The 24,706-nt window shown below is 48.7% G+C and overlaps 1 protein-coding gene across 4 annotated transcripts in view; it reads right to left on the bottom strand.

Annotated features, from left to right (window-relative positions):
* ETS1 (ETS proto-oncogene 1, transcription factor) overlaps positions 1 to 24,706 on the bottom strand; it is a 132,970-nt gene that overhangs the window by 12,404 nt on the left and 95,860 nt on the right. For 3 of the 4 annotated variants that reach the window (XM_006111157.5, XM_006111158.5, XM_006111160.3), the window contains 4 exons: positions 24,245 to 24,445; positions 19,357 to 19,434; positions 16,999 to 17,247; positions 13,232 to 13,492 (listed from right to left, as the gene is read on the bottom strand). In XM_006111157.5, coding sequence (XP_006111219.1) covers positions 13,232 to 13,492; positions 16,999 to 17,247; positions 19,357 to 19,434; positions 24,245 to 24,445 — 789 coding nt within the window. The remainder of the gene's footprint in view (positions 1 to 13,231; positions 13,493 to 16,998; positions 17,248 to 19,356; positions 19,435 to 24,244; positions 24,446 to 24,706) is intronic. The other variant, XM_089773345.1, reaches the window with a different exon arrangement.

Raw genomic sequence — 24,706 nt, 5'->3', positions numbered from 1 at the left:
TTAGTTCAAGGGTATCGGAGTGATTATGAGACTCTTTGTTATCAGTGGACTGATGTGCAAAGCAATCTCTCTCTCGCCCCCGATCTGAGCAAGGGAGACGCTACATTCTGCAGGGAAATATCTGAGAAAACCGCCTTTGGGGAGGCTTTGCCAAAGACTGGCTCCAAGGATTTTGTTACATTTGGTGGGGGCTGAGCTGCAACCCCACTGCCCAGATGGCCAGGCTGGGGAGGCTCAGACAGGGACTTTGCAGCTGCTTGCATTATAATGGGCTGGTCCAGACGCCTCCAAACTTTGGGGATCCCAGCTCTGCTTGCAATCATGATGAATTGCAGCTCGGGGTGGGGGAGCGGGAGCACAGCTGGAAAATTAGTTCTTCCCACCATAGTATTTCGGCAAGGCAGGTGGATGCACACTGTGCAATCCATGTGCGTTGTGCTGCAAGGGCTGATCAAACTGAGCAGGTTCTGGCCCTAAATAGACAACAGAGGATTCTCCTTATGCGGGGGAATTCCCCAACATCGTAAAAACCGACAGAGCCAGCCTCTGTGCCAGCCACTGTCACTGGTGAAGAGGGGGCGCTGGGGGCAGCGTTGCATGGTGCTCTAACTTACGTCGGGGCAGACTGACACAGGGATGCGCAGTAGAAAGAGGATCAGTTCTCTGCCCTGTCGATTTCCCTTAACCGTTGATGCCTGTTCCCACTAATGGGAACCTTGAGACAAGTGATTGACCTGGTCTGGCACATCGCCAGACCACTCCCGCTTTCACAAGCGCTTTCCAGACTTTCCAAGCTCCCAGAGAGGAATTTCTCTATCCTTAGGCCAAGGCGCCTGGTGCAATCAGCACATTCTCCTCCCGCTCGGCTGCCAGCTGGCATGGAGGGGGGTAGGAAAGCCTAGCAATTCATCACTCCAAGCAGTGTGGAATCCCACGCCACCGCATCCTGCAGGCTTTTCTCTTTGCAGGAGGGAATTTTGTCCAATGATTGCACAGGCAATTAGGAGTCAGACTCCACGGGGTCTGTTCCTGGCTGCCCATTGGAGAGTTAGCTGTCCGATAATGAGTGCACTTTCGGCTAGCAAGCAGACTTCAGCTCCTGCACACACACACCCAGCCGCAGGGGAAAGCAACAGAAGCGTTAAAGCCCCGCTGCTACTGGAGTGCCACCGCACTGGAAATGTCAGAGAGTCAGCGGAGGCAGACGGCAGCAGGGACTGACACATAATGCATGTCTGAGCCTGTGCAACAGAGCACAGCGCTGGGGAGGCTGCGTTATCTGGCAGCACCTCTCTCGGTATTTGCTTCTCATTCTCAGAGAAGATTCAATTGGGAAGGCTGTGAGCATCGAGGAATGAATCGGGCTGGGTGTGAGTTGAAGGGAGGATATGCTCTGTGATGAGAGCCCTGGAGAGCGATGCTCTCATCTAGCCTTGGAACCAGCATGAATAATGACCGAGATTTTCAAATATGCAAGGGAGTTAGGAGCCCAGGAGCGGGGCACCTAACTCCCTGAGGCATTTTTGAAATCCCACCCACTGACACGGCATGACATTTTCAAAGTGGTGGGTGGTAGCTGATGAGCTCATGTTTGTTCTCCGCTCTCCAAGCACTGAACACTGTCCCCCGCCAGCTGCACACAGGGACCCTTGTCACACCTGTGCCAGCCTCCATCATTCTTCACAGCCCTGCAGCCGAGCCGGGTGGCAGCTACCCACCACGCCAGTGGGCCCAGATTTGGTGTAACTCGACAGAGCTCCATTGACATCAGTGTAGCTATGCTGATTTGTACCAATAGAGGAGCTCACGATGGAGGTCCCAAAGCCAACTGCCAGTGGGCGACTGAGAAGAATCATTAGGAAATGAGGAAACTTGGATCCTGACTGGAAAATCCTTCCTTCCCGGTGACACAAGAGTAAATACCCAGGGTCCCAATGCTTCTGCCAGTGCTACAACCTCTACCAGATTCCCACTGGTGTAAATCACAGCAGCTGCGCCCCAGATAGGACACGGGCCCCTTTTGGGGCTAACTCTGGTGAAAGCCAGAGCGGCACCAGCAGAGCCTCCAGCTAAACTGCAGCCCTGCCCAGGAGGGCCCGGCAGGTCCCATGCACTGATGACCTCGTGCCAAATAGCCGGATCCAGAAATCCGCCCTGGGATGCAGATGCAAGTACAGAGGGTGCAAGCACAAGCTGCCTTTTGTGCCGGGGTCACTTCAAACACATCCGGGAGCTTTCGCCCATGCCCGGAGGAGGGTTTGCTGAGCCCACTCGTTCTCAGACGAGCCCCGGAAAAGATGACAACCTCACGCCCCCAAGGCAAGGCCTCTGAATTCTGGGCTGTCCCCGGAGCGGCTTGATGACCTTTGTCCCTGGGAGGGAAGCAGGGGGTGCTAAGAATAGAGCCAGTCAGAGGGGGCTCACATGCTAAATGTGACTCACAATGGGTGCCCTGTCTTGTTTCCCTCGCAGGGAAAAGCATCGGGGAGCATCACGCATTAGGAATTCTTGCACGTCATGGGGAAAATATGCCTCTTAAGCCTGATTATGAAATGCTGTCACAGTGGAAACCCTGTCTGAGCAAGGCTTCGAGTCCCAGCCAGGTCACCCTCCCAGGCTGCCCACCGACTCTGCCTTCCCATGGGCCACTAGGAGCTGGATGAGATGGGGACTTTGGTGCCCTCCAGAATTTGAGCTAGCTCTCTGCACAGTAGACTTTCCGCCCCTGAGCAGCCTTTCCTTGTAGCCTCCCACTTGCATCTGTCCCATCTCGGCCAATGATCTCATCAAGTCTTGCCAGCTAAGCATGGCTGGGCCTATGGGGTGTTGATGTAATGCTGACATCAGCATTGATGCCCAGTTGATTGCAGGGGGAATTGAACCCGGGACTGCTGTTGCTTAGTACATGAGCTTCAACTGCATGCACCAAAAGCCAGCTGTCTATTGGCTAAGGCTGTAGAGCAGATTCATTATTCTCTCTGTGCATAGTCTTGTGCTGCTAGCTGGGACATTACCACACCCGGCAGGTATGTGGGTTACACTGCACTATTCAGAGTGCTGGCTTGGAAAGGAGATGCAAAGCCCAAGCCTAAGACACGTGAATCCTGAGCCCTGATGCAAAAGAGCTTGTTAACCTTAGTATTTAACCCAAACTCCAGCGTGGGCAGTGAATTCTGCCTGCTCAGCACCGAATGTGGTATGCTTCACTTCCTGCCCTGTTGTTCAACAGCTGTTGTAGCCCACCCCAGAGATGGGCACATTTCAGCAGTGTCTGGCATGGTTACAAATCACATTTAGAGAAAAGCATCTCTTCCAACGATGAGGCATTGCTAGAAACACACAATGGCAACACTCTGTTTTTATTCGGACTTTAGGATGGGGAACTTCTGGGGTCCTATTAACAGTGGAATTGAGCCCAAAGGTGCAGGGGGGCTTCAGCTAGGGAAACTTGCACCACTTCCCTAGTGCTAGCAAGAGTACCAGGTTGTGTTTACAGTAGTGCGACATACTGCGGTAAATCACTTGGTCCAAGCCCTGTCTTACACTGGTGCAATGAATCTATGGAGACCGTTTGCACTAGTGTGGCTACATCAGAGAACCCCCCTTCCATGCCTCTTTCTCCCTACCACCACCCGCAGCATAGACTTTACATGCTGAGGCCCTATCTGAAACATGTCATCCTGCTCCTTCTCTGGCTGATTTTCACACCCTCCTCCCCCCCTTCCCCCCACCCCGCAGTGACACTGTTTGAAAGAAACAAAACAAAAAACGAGAGCAGCGCACCTATTCTTTGCACTGGTGGTTTGTGGTTCCAACCAAACACAACAAGTGGGCACAGCAACATCTCCAAAGCAGCCTTCGCCTCTGTCACGCACTGATCCTGACCTGGACCTCCTCTGACACAGCGCCAGAGACCAGCATGATCAGGAGGAGCTGAGGCCTAATTTGCTGGCTCGGGGCAGTGGGTAGGTCTGCACAGTGGGGAGTCTGTACTGCTGCATTTCAAGTGCCATATCAGCCATGGGCAGCTCTTCTCTGTCTCTCCCTCACCAAATTTTGCTTTGTTGGGAGTAGCCTAGAGGAGGAACGTCAGTTTCAAGCCGAGATGGAGCTCAGGGGCCAAGTTCAGCTCCAGATTGCCTTTAAGTTTGGGTGTGACCGGAGACCATCGCTAGTAGCCAAAGAATGCAGAAAGCCTCCATGGTGGAGCATGCAAGTTAGGGTGTCTATGGCACCCCAAACCTTCTATTTGTACTATCTATGTCTATGGCACCCCAAACCTGCCACACCACAGACTGTTCTTAGTAAAACTAGATCATGGAAGAGTCAACCCTGAACTGCAGAGGCTGTGGGGCTCGGGCTGCACGTTTTTGTTTTAAAACCTGAGCTGCAGTCATGGTTGGGCAGCGTTGCATGGGGCTGATTTTACTGTCATTTGCATATGTCTGGCAGGTGGCACATGGGCCATTGAACCAAGCCCAGGCCCCACCCGCTGGATTCCACCTTAGGGTGAGAAATGCGTCTCAAAGAGCCCTTTGCAAGGGAAGCCAGTGAAAGCTACAAGCGGGCCGTAGGGGCAAGTAGGATGTAAAGTCACGCTTGAAATCATCCCTCAACAGCAGGTGATGTTCATATCGAACCAGAATCCAAAGAGGGCAAGCGCTCCCCCAGTGCTGCCTGCCGCTAGGACCAGCCACTTTCTGTCTGTCCCCCACCGGCAACTGAATGCTCTTATGAATTCTGTAACTGACCCACCCCAGTTCCCACGGATGGCCGGCTTCACCCTTCTCCAGCAGCAGGGAATAATCAAGATGCCATAAGGGACCTTGACGTTTCTCCCTATGCAACTCCACTAAATAGAGATGGCCAGGCCACCCCATTCGATATATACCTCCTCCTGTGATGTGAGAGGATCTGAGAACTGTGCAGTGAACAGGCTTTCTAAGTGGGCTGGAGTGAGCAAACTTCCACCGCCCCCCTCCCCATCAGATCACACCTGTCAGGCCTGCTGGGTGTGAGTTTCAGCCAGCAGCGTGGGCGGCAGCATTAAGAGGCGAAGGAGTATGCAGATCTCCTAAAGAGACCCACTTTCTTCGATGCTGTCGTTTCTTTCTCGTAAACCGACAGCTGTGTTCTTTCACTTTGAAATGGAACCGGCAATCCTCACTCAGAAATTACAGCTTGTCCCACCTGGGCCCCAGGCCTTTGCAATCGGGGGTGGGATTTTGTGGTAGGAGAAAAGTTTTCCAATGCCTATTCTGAAGACATCTGTAAGGGCATGTCTACACTACCCTCCTAGTTCGAACTAGGAGGGTAATGTAGGCATACCACACTTGCAAATGAAGCCCGGGATTTGAATTTCCCGGGCTTCATTTGCATAAACTGGGCGCCGCCATTTTTAAATCCCTGCTCGTTCGAACCCCGTGCCGCGTCCGAACTACCTAGTTTGTGCCGCGTGTAGCCGCGCTGCACGGGGTTCGAAAGAGCCGTGATTTAAAAATGGCGGCACCCAGTTTATGCAAATGAAGCCTGGGCAATTCAAATCCCGGGCTTCATTTGCAAGTGCGGTATGCCTACATTACCCTCCTAGTTCGAACTAGCGGGGTAGTGTAGACATACCCTAAGACATTTGACAGTTGTAGAAAAGGGAGCTTTGGTCTGGACCTCAGCTGGGCAAAGTCGAGGGCAACAAAAATGATGAGGGGGCTGGAGCACATGACTTATGAGGGAAGGCTGAAGCATTTGGGCTTATTTGGTCTACAGAAGAGAAGAGTGAGGGGGGATTTGGTAGCAGCCTTCAACTTCCTTAAGGGGGGGTTCCAGAGAGAGGGAAGAGAGGCTGGGCATAGTAGTGACAGATGACAGAATAAGAAGCAATAGTCTCAAGTTGCAGTGGGGAGATGTAGGTTGGATATTAGGAAAAACTATTTCCCTAGGAGGGTGGGGAGGCACTGGAAAGGGTTCCCCAGGGAGGGGGTGGAATCTCCATCCCTAGAAGTTTTTTAATCCCAGGTTGACAAAGCCCTGGCTGGGAAGATTGAGTTGGGGTTGGTCCTGCTTTGGGCAGGGGGTTTGGCTCAATGACTCCGGAGGTCCGGCCCAGGATTCTATGATTCTAGGACACTTGCAGAAGCAATTTGTTCAATGGAAATACTTCTGCATGCACCAGGGAGGGAAAGGCTCGTGGGAGCCAGCCATTCCCCTGCAATCCAGTGTTGGCTGTCCTCTTCGCTGGCAGCAGAGTAAAGGAGTGGCAGCACTTTTTCACAAGAATGAAATGAAGAGCATCCCTACTCGTGCCTGATCTCATAATACTCTTGCGTACCAATGCCATAAGACCCAACATGCTATTAATTTGGGGCTCCAGGATACTCTCTAAAGCACCTGTATCTTCTTACTCATTAGTGGTAGCTTAGGTCTCAGGAGATCTAGATTCAGTTCCTCATTCTACCACTGATCTGCTGTCTGAGCTTGAGTAAATTGCTTCGTCTCTCTGCGTCTTGCTTCACCATGACACAGGGGCAATAGTTCTGACTTATTTCGGCTCTAAGAAGGAGCTGTCTGTACAATCCTCAGCACAGCAGAGCTCTGGAATCAGTTGGGTTCCAGGCATTAATTGCAATACGAATAATAACTCTATAGCAAGCCGCCGCCAAATGTCAGGGGCTTTGCAGAGACGCTGACCTGCTGGGGCTTGGGAAGCACACAAACCCCCCGTTTCTGCTCTGTGTGCTATTTTGTTTGCTGGAGAACCGTGGTGCAGGCAAGTGGCCACAATGGGCAGAAGGAGGTGTGAAGTGCGAGATGGTCGCCCTCGGCTAAGAGGTCAGTGGCTGACGTGGGTTAGGCGAAAGATTCCCGGCACATATCGTGGTCTGAGATAACGGAAAAAAAACAGGTCACAGAAATCAGTGAGATTTAAGAGCTAAAACTTGTTATGTTGGCCCAGTGCAGGGGTTCTCTCTGCAATCAGTTCTCCAGTGCTTTGTCTGTCCAGTTTTAAAAGCCTCCAAGGATGGAATTTCTACTGCTTCTCTTTGGAAGACCATTCAACAGTGTATCAGCTCTCACTTTTTTGCCCTATTATAATGGAAGGGTTGTGTCTAAATCCTCTAGGCTGCCTGGAAATCTCCAAGCTGGAGCTGGTATTTGGGCACCTCACTTTTAAAATGTTCCCGCTCATTTAGGACGGGGAACAGTTTTTCAGAGCAGTCTCAGCTGACCTAGCTGTGTCCCGGTGAGTGTGGAAACAGGTTAGAAACTGAATTTTCATGAACTCTTGCGCAGTTACATTCTTCCCCCAAAGATAAGAAAATTGCATCAACCTCTCTGAGCAACCATGGCAACTTGTTAAATTAGGTCAAGATGTGGGGACAGATAAGGCCGCTTTGAGCGTCTGCTCACTAGCTGAGTTACGAACACATCAAATGCAAACTGGGCTTCCGCCAAAATGCACCTTCTCTCCAAGCTGTGCGCCTCCCCGGCCTGATACCATCGGTGTACTGCTTCTCTTGTGATAAAGCACAGTGGCACCTCCCCGTGCCGTCGGCAAAGCAGGCTCTTGACAACAAAAGCCAAATGATATTTTCAATGTCTTGCCTACAAAATGGGGATTGCAGCAAAAATATACCATGCGCTCACCCAATGGCTTTGCTCCAGGGGGCTCAAAAGCACTTGACAAACATCAACAGAGCCTTGATGGGAAAAGATGGTTGTGCCCATTTTACAGAATAGTGACCAGAGGCATGGAAATGGAGATTTGCTCAAGCCATTATGTGAGTCAGTGGCTGAGAGAGGAATAGAACCCCGGAGTCCTGACTGCCAGGCTCTTGCGCCAACCACTAGACATCACTTCCTTACCCTAATTGCAAACAGAACCCAACCATGCTGGCTCCCGGATCTCCTGCTCCAGCCACTAGAAAGAGTCCTGATGCCCACTCTCCTGCCCCCACCACCCCACATGCCCTGTTTTACCGTTCCTGATATGATGGTTATTTTTAACTAGCAAAGCCCTGTCTCTTCCCAGTGTGAGCTCTGAGCATTATCTTCTGAAGGGAAGAAGCCTGCAAAATCCTAGCACTTTTCCAGGCTCACCCCATCTCTATTCATTTAAAATTGTAGTAAAATGGAGGTTGCAAATGCTCTTTATAGAGATGGCTTGAACAAAACCTCAGCTCCAAACACCCCCAGACTTTGAAAGTGTCTTAGTCCAGATTCAAATTTTGGAGGCTCAATTTGCCTCTGCTTTGGAGCTTGTATTATTATCACTTGCTCTTGAGCAAAGTGGTTGTATCTTGCAACCAGATCTCAGACAGCTGCATTTTATATCCACGCGGTGTTCCCTTTATCCGGCAGTAAATGATGAGAAAAGGCAAGGCCCTGGTGAATTAGGGACCTCTATAATCACACCTTCAGACTGACACATCCACGTACTGCTACAATAATGAGGCAGGTCCAGTCCCTTAACAAGCAGAGGTCTCTCAGGCAGCGATGCCATTAGACTGAGCAAAGGCCAGTGATTTTCAAAGTGACTGGTGATGTTCAGTGCCCCACTTTCCAGGAACTCCACCTGAGATGCTTTTATAAGGTGAAGAAAGCTGCTTAAAGTCTGGGCACTGAAGAACAGAGGCACCCCAAATCACTAATAAATTTTGAAAAAAAATTGGGTCCGGTGTCTAGGGTTTAGTTGATTCCTGAGTCAAAATGGAATTTGAAGGATGTCTGGGAAGGTTCCCATAAGAGCGTGCATGTTTCTTATACTAACATGTAGCATTTGGGTCATAGACAAGAGGGCTTTGGTACGGGAATAGGTAAAGATCTCGCTTTTTGGAGACATGAGTCCAAAAAGTGGACTGGAGTAAGGCTACATCTAGACTGCAAGCCCCTTTCGAAAGAGGCTTTTTCGAAATATACTTTTCAAAAAGAGCATCTAGACTACAACCAGTACTTTTGAAAAAGCAAGCTGCTTTTTCAAAAGAGCGCACCCAGGCAGTCCGGATGCTCTCTTTCGAAAAAGCACAGTTTGTATTCAAGAAAGCCTCTTTTTGAAAGAGCACTTTAGAAAAAAAGGCGTTCTTCCTCATAAAATGAGGTTTACCGTGTTCGAAAAAACCGCTGTGTTCTTTCAATTTTATTTCAAAAGAACTCAACGGCAGTCTAGACGCAGGGAAAGTTTTTTAGAAAAAACCCTGTAGTCTAGACACACCCTGAGTGGAATGAAGGATCTAACTCATTTTAGGGACAGGTGCTCTGGTTTTCTCAGTGTTTCTCTGGTTTTCTCTAATAGTGGTATGAAATGTCTTGGTTTAGTTTGGGGCACATTGCTAGGCGAGGGTTGTTCAGTTTCACCGATGCACTGCACGCCCAGAGCTCTTTGGGAGATACTTGGCCTTTGATTAGGCACAGAAGCTGTGTTATATGCACCCTACCTCTTGACAGCTGATTATGAATAGAGTTGAATGCATAGCTGCTTGTTTTCTGAAAGATCATTCACTTTGGGTTGAACTACATGCTTAGTTGGATCCCAAATGAATAACCCAGGGTATGTTTACACTACCCCGCTAGTTCGAACTAGCGGGGTAATGTAGGCATACCGCAATTGCAAATGAAGCCCGGGATTTGAATTTCCCGGGCTTCATTTGCATAAGCCGGGCGCCACCATTTTTAAATCCCCGCTCGTTCGAACCCCGTGCTGCGCGGCTATACGCGGCACGAACGAGGTAGTTCGAACTAGGCTTCCTAGTTCGAACTACCGTTACTCCTCGTGGAATGAGGAGTAACAGTAGTTCGAACTAGGAAGCCTAGTTCGAACTCCCTAGTTCGTGCCCCGTGTAGCCGCGCGGCACGGGGTTCGAACGAGCGGGGATTTAAAAATGGCGGCGTCCCGCTTATGCAAATGAAGCCCGGGAAATTCAAATCCCGGGCTTCATTTGCAATTGCGGTATGCCTACATTTCCCTCCTATTTCGAAATAGGAGGGTAGTGTAGACTTACCCCCAGTTAAATATCTACTCCCAATGTCATTTCAAAACAATAAGGCAAAACATCTCATTTTGAAAATTCTGCTTGCAGTAGTGGATGTAGCTGTATCAGTCCCAAGATATTAGACAGACAAGGTAGGGTAGATAGCATCTTCGACTGAATCAACTTCTCTCTCAAAAAGAGAACTGGTCCAATTAAAGGGCCATTCACTCACCTCGCCACTCCAGTCTAAAATATTTTTTTACTGACTTTTTTGGGGGACCAAATCTAGAAGTTTGTTTGTTTGTTTTTGTGAATAACCTATTTATCTGAAAAACTTTGCCTGGCTCTAAATGGCCGACTTCAAAGCTGGAGGGAAACAGGACAAGCACTTGTAGTTAGAGAGAGAGCACAGTCTCAAGGAAAAACTCCCGCTGACTTCAGAGCAAGGACAGAGCAGAGACTTCCTCAGCTGACGGGGAGAGTCGGTCAAGTTCTGCAAAGGGTCCAACCACACACAGCCTAGACTCACACGGCATGAGCGGGCTTTGGAAAGGAGCTCAGACACATGATGCTTTCCTGACACAGACTGGCCCCAGCAACCCTGCAAAGTGTCTCCCATTGCAGAATGGGATGGCTTTGATTATGAGGAGGCAGGGCAAAAAGCAACAGGAGGAAACTAAGCAAAGGAAAAGATGGGCCTGATCATCACCGTAAAATGTCCTCAAATGTTTGCGGCTACTTGCAAAATAACTGTACATGAGAATGGGCACTTAGATGTCCTGTATTGCTTATGCCAATCCTGCCAATGCCTCTCTCTTCCTAGGAGAGAGAGTGCATCTCTTGGTTAGTGCATGACAGTAGGAAACAGAAGGACTGGGGTCTAAACCCAGCTCTGCCCCTAATTCAGGAACATACTTTTGTGCCTCAGTTTCCTCCATGAAATGGGGATCAGCACTAGTGCATAGGGCCATCAGGATTCCAAAGCACTTTGAGATCCCATTGCGAAAAGTCCTATTAGAAGCTCTTAGAAGATTGATTTGCTTGGGGGTAAGAGAAATGGCCAGCGATGTTTATGGGCCTACTCTGTAGGAACAAATAAAGTGTATTATGGAATGGAGACATGATGAAAGTACTGTGTTGCATGGCCCCTCCCCCAGCTGTCACAGGTCACATCCTATCAGGCAGTAACTAACACAGGAACACATCATGATTCAATTGTTTTTTGTTTGTTTGGTTGGTTTTTTACAGGTCACTTGAAAGACTCCCATTCAGTTGGCTGGATTGATCGCTCTCTAACATTAAAGCTATAGCAACAAACCACTTCCTTTTTACATACGGCTCCAAAAATTATCTTTCTGCCTCCTCCTCGTCACTCCCCCTACAAAAAATAAAATGATCAGCCCTAAGATGAACTGTGCGAGTGGGAGGAGCTTTCTGGAAGGGTCTCACTTCAGGATCTGCTTTGAGCCTCTTGATCTTTATCTGCACTTGCTATTTCTGCCTCCTGGCTTCTCCAAGTTCATAGCTGCCCTCACTAGGTGCACAAGGGAAAGGGGAACTGAGGAAAGACACTGTGCTCCCTCTCTGAACTAGATTTCAAATAAGTTCTGAAGTCCGATCACCGTTCCTTCTTCCCTGCTGTTTCCCCCCCAAACCCAAAGATCAATACGAAGTTCAACAACACAATCCACTTGCCTAGATTCCAAAACAAATAGAGGATAAAATGTTCCAATCTTGTAGGGAAAAGACCCAGCCACATGAAAACACTTGAGAAGCTCTCCGCAGATTTAGGGCATGCCCAGAGCTCCATTTTGCCAGCCTTACTCCCAATGAGTTTGGGCAACATCATGAAGCCTTTCCCAAATGTAGAGTGCCTAATTCTCCATTGTCACACCCTTCTTCAAAGTGAATGACAACAGTGAATGGAGAAACAGGCTTACGTAAGAACAGCCATGCTGGGTCAGACCAAAGGTCCATCTAGCCCAGTGTCCTGTCTGCCAACAGTTGCCAATGCTAGGTTCTCCAGAGGGAATGAACAGAACAGATAACCTTCAAGTGATCCTTCCCCTGTTACCTATTCCCAGCCTCTGATTAACAGGTTTCAAGAGAGTTAGATACATTCATAGAGGTTAAGTCCATCATTGACTATTAACCAGGATGGGTAGGAATGGTGTCCCTAGCCTCTGTTTAAGTTTTGGTCTTCACAACATCCTCTGGCAAGGAGTTCCACAGGTTGACTATGTGCTGCATGAAGAAATACTTCCTTTTGTTTTAAACCTGCTACCTATTAATTTCATTCTAGTTCTTATGATATGGGAACAAGTAAATATTTTTTCCCTATTCACTTTCTCTACACCACTCTTGGTTCTTACCAGTCAGGCTTCTTACATTTCCATCACCTTCCATTCCCAAGGCTACAAAAGCAGTACACAACCTGTCCAGCACTTCTCAAAATGCAGACACCTCTGGGGTGGAGGGCTGCAGAGAAGTGGACAACACACTGCAGACGAGTATGGGGAAAAGAAACATTGTCCTAAGTGGTGATGAAAATGCCTGTCTTGAGAAATAAGGAACTTGGTTTTCAGTGCCTGGCCTTTCAGAGCTGGGCAAAGGGAGGGCAAATTGCTATCCTGAGCAACATGGGTGCAAAATGCCACCTCGCTAAGTATAAATCAGGCCAAAACCGACAGGCTCAAGAGACATGATGGGATAACAGGAGCTCTCTCCTTTAGGTTACTTCTAGAAATCGGCTCCAGCAGTAACACTCAAAAGTGGGTGGATGGTTGGGTGGATGGTTGGAGCCCGAAGGGAAATGGCAGATGAGATGGGACCTAGACACAACAAAAGTTATGGGGTGCATGGACCGGCTTCCTCCAGACACAGGAAACTGAGGTAAAACTCAGCCCCTGAGACAGGTTCTCAGAGTGCAAGACTGAGCTCCTCCATAGTTGAGGCCTCTCGATCCTGCTCCTAAAGGGACAGGTATCGACATCCCAAACTCCATTGTTAGGACTGGAGTGCTGGAGGCCTCTCAAAGGGACTCACGTGTCATTGTCCTGACGGCTGACACACTCCCTCCCCTATAGACACTGCCCCTTCGCGCAGAGCTGAGACCCATAAACTAGAGGGGATCGTTTGCTCAATGCACCTGTCCTGCACCTAGAGGCCTCTGGTCTCCATCTCAGCTGGTCTCTCCCCTTTTGCCAGTCCCTGCTTTATTTCCGAATGGCACCCAAGAGCCGGCTCTGCCCGGGGGCACATGACCCTACCTGTGTAGCCAGCCAGGGCAGCGGCAGGAATGACGGGCTTGTCCTTGTTCATGTCGGCCCGGTCTCGAACATAGTCCTTGAAGGTGCCTTTGGGCTTGTGGTTGGGCAGTGCCGCTGGGTAGTCCTCCGAATCGAAGCTGTCGTAGGAGGGGACGCGCTGAAGGCTCTGGAAGGACGACTGGCTGCTCCAGGACTGCGTCAGTCGGTCGCAGCTATCGTAGCTCTCTATGCTCTCGAAGGAATCCTGGCCCCCTAGCTTACCTGGCAAGCAGAAGGGAGAATGAGAATGGCCCGGCCCGCAAGGAGGCAGGTTAAATGAGGTCAGGAGAAGGACAACGCCCCAGGTGTGCACTTCTACCAGACAGCTGCCGGAGCCACAGCCCTGCTAACTGCATTCGGCTCCAGACCTGGACACCGCACCGCCAGGGTGGCGCACCCTTTACCCCAAAGCAAACTTCAGTACGGCATGGACATCCATGAGGCAGGGATATGACAGAGTAGGGCAATCGGAGGCACGCAGTAGTGAAAGGACTCGCCTGAGGTCACAATGTGTGTCACTTGGAGATCATCAGGAAAAGAACCCAGGAATCTGGGCTCCGGGTCTCCACCTCAGATGCAGAAAAAGTCCCTGAGCTGTATTTTTGGCCACCTAAATAAGACCTGCCTTCTGAAAGGGGATTTTCCTGAGGATTGAAGAGCAATGCACGTACTCCAAAGACAGGTGGGGAAGCTGCAGCCACAGTGCAAAGGTGCAAAGGGAAATCCTGGATCCACAGCCTGCCGGATCAAGGTTTGACTCTCCCAACCTGAGCCCATCTCTACCAATCGTCTGTACAGCACCATAGGGCTGCATGGCACTTTATAATGTTCTAGAGAACTTACAGCGGGGTAGGGAACCTGGGGGCCGGCCGGATCCGGCCCTCGAGGCTCAGGGCTCCCCTCCCAGCACTCCTGTGCTCTCTCTCCTGCTCAGACCCCAAGCCTGCTCCCCGGCAGCCCCCTCCCACACACTGAACCCTTCATTTTTGGTCCCACCCCAGAGCCTAGGGGCCCCCACAAAATCTACTAACCTGGGCCCCGTAGGTTCTGGTGTGTGTGGGAATGTAGGGAGTGTCTTTCTCTTTCTCAGCTGGGGCCACGTCAGTGAGGGATGGGATTTTTTGTCATTTTGTTTGGCCCCCCAACTGATTTTTCCATGGGTCAGCAGCCCCCTTCCCCAAAAAAGTTCCGCACCCCAGCTTACAGGTCAACGCATAGATTAAATGATGCAGTTGCACATTCCAAACAGCGTAGGCAAGGGTACAATTCACCCTCGTGCACAAGGCTAGCACCAAGTCCTGCTAAACCTTCGGTGTCTTTGCTACAAGACTATACTGCCACGTTTTATTGCACAAAATTGTAACAGAAGCTCCCAGTGACCCCCTTGCAAGAATAGACCTGGAGGGTAAAGAAGAGGGTTGAGAATTCAAGCAACTATTTATATTTCTCCACTAACGTGCACACATCTTATGCTACTGATTATTTTCTAATAAGAGCAGTATATTAGGGGCCGGATCGTCAGCGAGCGTAAAACAGGGAGCTCTGTTAAAGTCAGTGGAGCTACACTGATTTCCACCAGCTACAGATTGCATTCTCTCTATGTAAAAAAATGAAGGGGGCTAAAAAGGGACACAAAAAAGCCTTCTCTCCGGGATCCCTCATTCCGCCTGTTGCTCAACCTCTTTCCTGACAAGCTCCAAGCGTAACAGGATCATTCAAGTTCATTAATTTCCCAAACGAGGCTAAAAACAGCTGCTGGGATTGTGTAAGAGCTCCTGAAGAAATTTCCACTGGCTGAGCAGCCGGTGGCTCAGACCCAGAGAGTACATCTCACAGGGGAAAGGCGGGTGGAATGGAGCTGGCAGGCTCACCCAAATATTTGTTGTGTTCTAGTTTAAACAGCTCTCGGAGCAAGAAGAGCTTAAATAATGTGGGTGTGAAAGCCTATGGACATTTTGTTCAGTGACTAATGGGACTAATGTAAACTAATGGTTTGTTGACTCTGAAACCTAATGATGGTTGTTTATATGTCAATGTTAATGATTTAACTTCTTTCTTGAAGGATTTTGCATTTGAGGTTTCAGCTCAGGCCCACTCATAATTTAAATGATTTTACTGTGGGTGATGCAGATAACAATGCCTATAATTAAGATTGCCCAACATTTATTTCCAGTCTTTGTTTCCAGTTGCTTTTCACTTTTACCACATTTAGTCCTTTTAGGTTGAAAATGTTCATGCCTCAAATGGATATATTCTGGGGGGAGAAAAGCTTCACAAAATAACAACTCAGTATTTTCTCAGAACAGGGTTTAAAAATGCATACAGCCATTCCGTAGAGAAGCTTTAGAACCCCCATGCTTTGTAGCAGGGACTTGAAATTTGCCAGGAAGAGCAGGTGTTTTGTCATCTATGTGAAAAGCCACCTCCACTGAGCCTTTGAAAAAAATCCCAGTTTGTACATGTGCAACAGAGACTTGTAGTTCGGCAGCTATATTTTCCAAAGATCCTATCTGCACTGAGCATACTAAAGTGGAAAAAATTAGTCTGTGATCATGTAATTAAAGACTTTATCAAATACATATACATATACATATACATATACATATACATATACATATACATATACACAGGAAAACCAAATAAGGATGCACAAATAGCCTTAATTCTGGCATTCCTTAGCTTTTAAGGGCGTGAATTTGCAACCTTAACATTCTTTTAATGTTGTGTTTGTGTGGAATTTGTAAGAAGCTTATAATTACAAACACAGTGGCTGAATACCCATTTATACTAATTCCGGCAGCATTAAGGGAATCTTACCTCTAACATATTTACACCTACATGAGGTGTACACAACCAGAGTAGAATTTCATTTCAGGCAGATTCTGGCCCATGGTGTTTCTTCATTCACAAATGAAATGTTAAGGAGTTCCCTGACGTAGCCCACTCTCTCTGACTTTCTTTCCCTAGCACGAGGTGGGGAGGCTGTTATATCAGAACACCCTTTCCCCTGAGGCTTGTGGGGCCTGCAGGCCGGTATAAGATTGAGTCACAATAGTGAAAGTCTTTCAGTAAGAATTACCAAGGTGCCCGCTTTAAAGTTCAAGAGAAGGAACTAAATTAGAAGCTAATCTGCAAAAACAGCCCTTGCAAAAGGGCTTGCCTAAAATTGCAACACAGCTGCCCCTTGGCTCGCCGCATCTGCCTAATTTGCCTGAGTTATATAAATGTTTAACCAACAGAAGTTGTGTTTCTTTTTTAAAAAATAACCCTCCCTGACAACCTTTCCTCAGCTTGGAAATTAAAAAAAGAAAAAGAAAATAATGAAAATGGCCTTGATAGGGTAACATACATGTGATTCCAATGAATGGGGGCATGCTGCTGGTATTGGCAAGGAAACTTGAGTTTCCACAAAGATCCAACATGTGGCATTTTTTCAGTTCTTGTTCCATGTTAAAAAATTAAACAGATGTAACATTCAGCGTCAAGACCAACTTGTATCAACACTGGCATTCTGATGGGTATTGGCGGGGGAAGGGGGTGACAAGACCCCTGGATTCTGCCCAGTATGCAATCTCTGGGACCTCAGTTTATCTCTCAAAGCAGGTAGGGGACACCAATGGCTGTGACTTCTGACAAGGAACATCCAGGGGAGAGGAAGCGAGGGAAACGCCCAGGGGGAGGGAGAGAGTGGAAAACCAAGCAGAGACTTTGGAGCGTCTGCCCATTACCTCGACCGGTGCGCCCCATGCACATGTTATCTGGCGTTACAACTTCCTGCTTGATCGTGAAGTAGTCTGTCTGCAGGGAGTCTGTCTGGACAGGGTCGCGCAGGATGACCGATGGGTAGTCATTCTCGTACTTGAGGGAAAGGAGCTCCTCTGAGCTGATCGGATGGAGGGTCTGGTAGGACTCGGTGATAAAGCTGGGCTCAGAGAACTCCGAGGGAGGTACGCACTGAGCATGCTCAATGCCATAAGCTGCAAGTGGAACAGATGGGTGGGTTAATATTAGTAGACTGAAAAGACAGCGACTGACAGCTAAACAGAGTGCTGCTGTCTCTACCTCCCATCTCCTGTCCTGCGCGGACATGGTGAGATCCTTGGGTCTCTTTTCAATTATTGGTATCTGGATGTACAATGCCTAGCACAAAGGGACCCGGATTTCAGCTGGGGCTGTGAAATGCTACCACAGTTCAAATAATAAATAGTCACAATAAGAATTCTCACTATGTCAGTGAGCACCAGACTAAGCCATGAGAAAAATAGGAGCAACCGTGGAGGGGAGATGGGAAGAAAGCACCAGGAGGAGGCGCTCTACAATTATCCCAGGAAATGGAGTATGGAGAAAGAGGAGGAGGGTCCTTGTCATCACATTGGAGCTGCTCCCCTTCACAATCACCAGGAGAGACTGGATGTCATAGTTAGGTTTCAGAGCCTCACATAAGGCTAACTGGCAGCAGTGGGACTCACACAAAGGATACGCTCCTGTTCTCTGCGGGGTGCATAGCTGACTTCTTTCTTAAAAATCTGTGGCAGCCAGAAGAATCCCCTTGTAGAATGGAATCACCCCGCTCTACACTTACTCTTCTTCAACCATTTCAGATGAAATCTGCTTTACACATCACAAGATTTCCACTCATTAGCCGAGCAATCTTACCCTGGCAACAAAGCCAGGCGAGTTCCTCTCTGCTCCAACCCTCCCCACTAACTAGAGAGAGTCTAAAAGCCAAATTTATGGATGTCAATTGTGCATGAAGCACAATACAAGTCGAACCTCCCTTGTCTGGCAACCTCGGGACCTGAGTGGTCTGGATCCATATTTGCCGGACAAGGGGAAGTCAAGACTTCCTACCCAGGCATAGGGCTCTGCTCCCGGCTGGAGCTTCTCTCCCTGCCACCTGCCACTTCCTCTAGCCACCCACTCTGCCAGCCCTGGTCGGGGATGCGTCCTCAACCTCGCCAGCCCCGGACAGAGGCCGGCACTGCTGCCTTCAACACCGGCCCCGCTGCCTCCAATCCTGCCTCCAGTCCCGGCCCCGCTAACCCGCCATAGTACTGGCCCAGGCTGCATGCCTAGTTGCTGGCCCCGCTGCCTCCAGCCCTGGCTGAGGCTGCACTTCCCCACCATGCCAGCCCCAACCAGCCCCAACGAGGCTGTGTTTTGCCCCATGCCAGCCCCAGCCAGAGCTGAGCTCCCCACCTCACCAGCTTCAGCGGGGCTGCACTTCTAGCCGCTGGCCCCACTGCCTCTAGCCCCAGCTGGGGTTGTGCTCCCCACCGTGCTAGTCCCACTGAGGATACACTCCCCACTGCCAGCCCAGCTCGGGCTGCACTTTTAAAACTGGCCTGCCGGGGCTCTCTGGTCCAGCAATATCTGTGGTCCTGTAGAACCTCCCCTTTAGGGAGGGGCTCTGAAGGGCTGGCATGGGGAGCTGGATCATTCCAGGTCAGAGACCCAGCACTTTCCTTGGCTGGCTGCTCTGTGGCGCTCCAGACTCTAAGCCCTCATTTACTAAATGCCTGGATTTTAAGCTACCTGGTTTGAGATAGTATAGGCCTGTTTTTCAGAAATGAGGAGAACCCACAACTCCAATCAAAATCAGTGGTGGGGGAGGAGGGTGTTCTGAAAATCAGGTCCTACGGATCTCAGATTGATCGTACAAAATTAAGCAACAAAAAAGCAGATGTAGAGTTAAGTCCTTAGAGTGATGAGTGATGTCTGAGATTGCAGACAGTTTGTAGCAACAGTTTGAAGGTAGGCACTTCTGGTTATCTCAGTGAATGTTAACTCTGAAACATAGTGATGACCCCCAATTATAGAAAACAAAAGAGGGATAATACTACTACGAAAGTTGCACATTCTGTCATGACTAGTCCAATAATTTGTCAGCATACACAGCAGATGGTGATCAGAAAACACACTGAGTTCAGAGATCACTCTAGAATAAATGTCACTTTTCTAACCACAACCAGCAATTTTAAACAGGCTAGTGGCCAGCCCACTGTAAACAAGATGTAATCACATCAGCATGCTTCGTTATTTAGAGGAAAAGAGAAGCAACTTTGGAAAAAGGGGATCAGACTTACTGATGAAGTAGTCCGATGTATAGCGGGATTCTGGGTATGCAGGGTTCACTCCATTAGCTGAGTATGGCTTTATCTCATCTATAAGAAGAAAGAGGAGTTAAAGAAACAAGCTTTATAGGAATCTCACCTTCGCTGAAACTTTCAATTATACTTGGAGGTCAGATTTCCCAAAAGCATTCAGCTTCCATTTAAATTGGAATTTTCCAAGAGGCAGAAAAAGGGCCAGATTAAGGGAGGGGGGCTAGCCGGGCAGCTGCCCGGGGCGCCAACCTATAGGGGGCACCTGACTGAAGTGGTAAGAGGTGCCATGCATGTGGGGGCAGGGCCACGCATGCGCCATGCGTCCGGGACGCCTGCTGTCCGGGGCGCCTGCTGCCCGAGGCACAAATATGGCTCGGTCCGGCACTGGGCAGAAGCAAGTGAGGTGTCCAAATCCCATTGAACCAGGTGCCTCACTTCCTTAGACTCTCTGGGGAAACTTAGGCCTTGTCTACACTATGTGGTGGATCAATGCTGCAGTGATCGATCCACTGGCCAGCGATGTATCGTGTTTGCTAAGACATGATAAATGAATCTCCAAGTGTGCTCCCATCGACTCCAGTACTCCACCAAGACCGAAGAGTAGTCGGCGTCAATGGGAGAGCAGCCCTCATCGACCTTACTGCGTGCAAGACACTGTGGTGAGTATGTCAACTTCAGCAAGGCGATAGTCTTTGGCTCCAGTAAGTAGTACGGTTTTAAATAATGGTGAACAGGATTCCTATTGGCGATGGACTTTCTAGGCATTACTGAAATATCATTAATTAGTAGGTGAAAACCTGGGCTGTTGTATAGGTTTTATGGATCAAGTGTACAAGAACTGAAAATGTCAAAGAATTTAAAAACGGGATAGTAACGGGCCAGGAATCCCAGTGACAGCTGAACCTGGTGATATTCAGATCCAAAACACTTCTCAGGATCCATGTTAACGTTGGGTCTTTTTTCAATTGCTATTATCTGGATGTACCACGCCTAGCACAAAGGGACCCTGCTGGTTACTGAACATTCTAAACACTCGTGGAACCTCATTACAAAGATTATTATTTACATTTTAATTGTTTTTTAAATTAATTCAGACTCCTTTACACTCATTGATGGGCTGTTAATAGTGCCACCAAATTATGAAATTAGACTTTTTTAATGAAAAATTGGTCTAGAAATTTTTCCCCATTTTTTAACTAGCTCTAGTTGTGGGTGTCCTAATGTGACTCCTGAGCTGCTCCCACCCTGTTCGTGTGCAAAGAACGGAAGATGCTCCTACATTAACGAGACGTTGCTGCATAACCACCAACTTACTCTGATGGAATAGTTTTAGGCCTGTGTAGGGAAGAACCTCAAAGTTACAAACACTAGAAACTGACCAGTCATCCACACACCTCATCTGGAAACAGAAGTATGCAAGTGCACAATCAGACAGCAGAGACAAAAAGAAAAAAAAAAGAAAAGAAAAAAGCAAATGCAGTACAGTCCTACGTTAAATTCAAACTACTAAAAAAAAGGAGGTGTAGTTTTTCTCTTCTGCAGAGAAGTTTCAGAGCTGTCGTAAGTCGATGTTCAGTTGTAAACTTTTGAAAGAACAACCAGAACGTTTTGTTCAGAATTAAGAACAAGCTCCATTCCTGAGCGGTTTGTAGCTCTCTTGAGATTCTGCTGTATGGAGAGCACCCCTCTATCACAACGGGGCCCTGATCTTGGCAATTAACTGATAATAGTAACTGTATACACAATGCACCTCTCATTTCATCCCTTTCAATCACATCAGTGCAAGCGGATTGTGCCTTCCCAGTTGGGAAGCTGCACGGTTTCTGCCCTGGCTCATTTCATTCCCACCTTGCTCACTGCAGGAGCAGCTGCCAAGCGCACTGCGTTGGGATCGAGACAGTGTAATGGGACGTTACAAAGGGCAGCAAAAATAAAAGCATGAATGGCTCTGCCTGTGTTTATTTCTGCTGAGGCTGGAGAAAAGCTAACCAAAGATAATGCACGTTCACTTGAAGGAAGCTAATTTTGGCCTCCTCTCCTGGGACTGCAGGGTGGAAAATATTCTCAAACAAAGGAAGGTTTTGTAGAGAGACCTAATCCCCAGCGCTCTTTTCCCCTCCCCACAGAGTCTGCCAAGCGGCAGGGTGGGTGACCACAGGGAAAGGGTGGGACTAGGTTAAAAAGGGCAACTTTCAGCTAGGTTTGCAGTCAAGCAGAGGGCATTGATGGCTGCTGGTAATTGGAGTTATTTTAGGAAGAAATTTGGAAAAATATGACGGCAAACACCCAAATGCATGAAGGAAAAGTCGCCCAGTTGCTGCCATTTTTATACCTTGCACCGCCGCCTGTGGTAGGTGAGTCACTCGCTCTGAAAGAGCGAACAGGAGGGGCATGTTAACAAGAGAGACTGGGAGGTTGCTGTGTGTCCTAATGTGACCTAATGCTTCTGATGTGAAATGCTTTGAGATTAACAGACAAGGCCCTAGTCCTGCTCCCCCTGAAGAACATGGGAGGCAGCTCTTGGGAACAAAGGGCTGATGATTAAAACATCAGTTTTTAAGTCTCAGAGGGGTAGCCATGTTAGTCTGCATCTGACGAAGTGGTTTTTGCCCATGAAAGCTCATGCCCCAATAAATCAGTAAGTCTTCAGGGTGCCACAGGACACTAGTTAAAGGTTCAAGAAACATTTGCTCAGTTTCTAGTTCTGCCAGTTTGCATTGGGTAATCTGCAGCATCACCCGGTGCCTCAGTTTCCCATCTGTAAAACACAGATAGAAATATCTGTCTTGTCCATTTCGATTTTAAGACCTGTGTTTGCACTGCAGCTTCCCGTTGATTATATTAGGAGCAGGAGCAGACCCGCTCTTCCCAGTTTGGAAGTCAGATGGTTTCTGCCCTTTTCCTTATTGGTAGGTATTTTTCAGCCAAGGATCCCACAATCTAAGCCTCAGAGGGGCATGAAGCAACTTTATTTTACAGACAGAGAAACTGAGGCCCTACATGATTTGCACAAGGTGACACAGCATGCGTGAACAGCTGCATATAGAACCCAGGTGCCCCTGGTCCCAGGCTCTTGCCCGTAGGATAAATGGATAGAACAGAATCCAGAACCTGGCCTGTAAAAAGCCTTTTTCTTTTCTTTGGGACATCTAGCTATCTAGGTAATCACATGACCACAGAGTCAGAGCACCTACACATATTAATAGATTTAGCCTCACAGCTGCCGTGAGAGGTAAGGAAGCATTCTCCATAGTTTATAGTAGGGGAAACTGAGGCATGGATCACTCTAAGCTCCCACTGAAATCAATTCCCAGATCTGCTATACACTCCCTTGGGCATGTCACTTAGGCCCAGATGCCCAAAGGGAAATCAATGGAAGTCAGGCACTTAAACCCTTTTTTAGGTTCTCAGACCAAGTGACTTGTCCCAGGGAGCTGGTATAAGAGCTGGGAACTGAAACCACATCTCCTGAGTACCAACCCCATGCCTAACCACAAGACCTTCGCTCTACTGTGGGCAACTTTACCAAGGGCTCATTAAAATCAAATGGAAAAAGTAAAGAGCTGAAAAGATTCTGGTGCCAAAACAAGGAGCAAAACAACACAGGCTGCTGCAGCTGCATGTTTACCTTCTCAAACCACCAGAGACAGCAAAACTGGCAATCAGTAATTAACCTCCCTTTGCCAATGCGTTTCTTGGACAGCACAGAATCCCCCTCCTCTCCCAGCCACCGAAGCTGGGTTACTGGCAAGGGCAGGCGGTGGATGTAGTGGATGGATTAGGTGCTTAAAGTCAAGCATGTGCATTAGTACTTTGCTGAACTGGATGTGCCTGCTGCCACTGTGCATATCTCAGTTACAGCCAAGGCTCCTCATTGGGCATGTAGGTAGCTCTGTCACTCCAGGAGAGTGCATCAAAATGTTTATCAAAAAATCAAGATCCACCAAAGATGGTATGCAGGGGAAGATGGCGATCACTTCACCCACCCCCTCTGAAATGCAGCCACTTCTGGAGTGGAACACCACTGGTGTTTAAACCAGGCCTAAGGAACAAAGAAAAATAGTTTCCAGTTGCGACCGGAAAGTGTGGGTGTGGTTCAGAAGTGTTGGCGTAACTGCTCCCATTGATGTCTATGATTACAATTCCCAGTGGAAGCTGTCAGGCCAGAGGTAACTGCCTTGGAAATACCCACCTTTCATTTCGAGGGATGCGGAATGACCCTGCCTGGCCCTGGAATTCAGCCAAGATGTTGCATTAACACCCTTCCTCCTTCAAAGAGCACCAGTGGCGCTTCATTAGCCTCTACTGGTCTGGGACTTCTGCTTTATGTTTTATTGGAAAGACAACATCTCCGGCAGCATCTGTTGTTGACGTGGGTCCGTCTACCTTTGAGCAGGGCGGTGTGATGCCCACTGGCCACAGATGTACCCATGCTAGTGCCTAAAAACAGCCAGGCGTTGCAGTGGCACTAGCCACAGCTCGGGCTACTCATCTGTGTATGTATTGGGGGTCCAGCGGGTCTGTACGGAGGGTGACTAATGGGAGCACCGCCTGTGCCACCATGAACCTGCTGAACTCGAGCCAGGAATCACACCTCCCCAGTCAAAGGCAGACAGACTCTCGGAGGAAAGGGCACCAGCTGCATAGAACCACAAACATCATTTCCAACCACACCTGTAGAAGTCTCCCTCCCAAATACGGCCTCACAGATACTAGTCTGGAGGCTTCACTGCACACGGTGTTGGTAAATTACTGAATCCTACGGCAGTCAGACCCTAAACCGGGCTCTTGGAGAGCATGAGATTCAGTTGGCCTCTTTAATACGGGTATCCAAAGCGGTAGCCTAAGCAGTGACCCAGTCCGGTACCTTTCTGCAGGATCTCCAGATGCTCCCAGAGAATATCTCCCACGAAGTCAGGCGCTAGCTCCAGGAAGCAGTCCTTGCCCAGAGCACAGAGGGCAGCCCCGTTCATGCAGAACTTCTGGAAATCCACATCCTTCAGACTGAACTCATTCACAGCCCACATCACCCAGTCCCGGACATGAGTCTCCGTCCACTGCTGGGGGTCTGCACCAAGGGGTCATGGGAGAGAGCTGTTAGTAAGATTTCTAAGGGAATTAATAATGACGGATGTACAACGGTCATTTCTCCACCCCCTAAAATGCAGCTGCTTCTAGTGTGGAACACAGGAGCTGTTTAATCACCACATATTACAGACACAGGTCCAGCAGGCTCTGAGGGCTGGGAGAGGCAATCAGCACTGGGTCTTCCATCCAGGCCCTTGGCTACCCCCCCAAAAAAAATTATTCAGGGCCCCAGCAATCCTGT

The sequence above is a fragment of the Pelodiscus sinensis genome, chromosome 25 (genome assembly GCF_052426305.1).
Source record: "Pelodiscus sinensis isolate ZL-2025 chromosome 25, ASM5242630v1, whole genome shotgun sequence".
Classification (NCBI taxonomy): Eukaryota; Metazoa; Chordata; order Testudines; family Trionychidae; genus Pelodiscus; species Pelodiscus sinensis.
The sequence above is the reverse complement of the archived record's forward strand: the minus strand, read 5'-3'. Positions and strand labels throughout refer to the sequence as shown.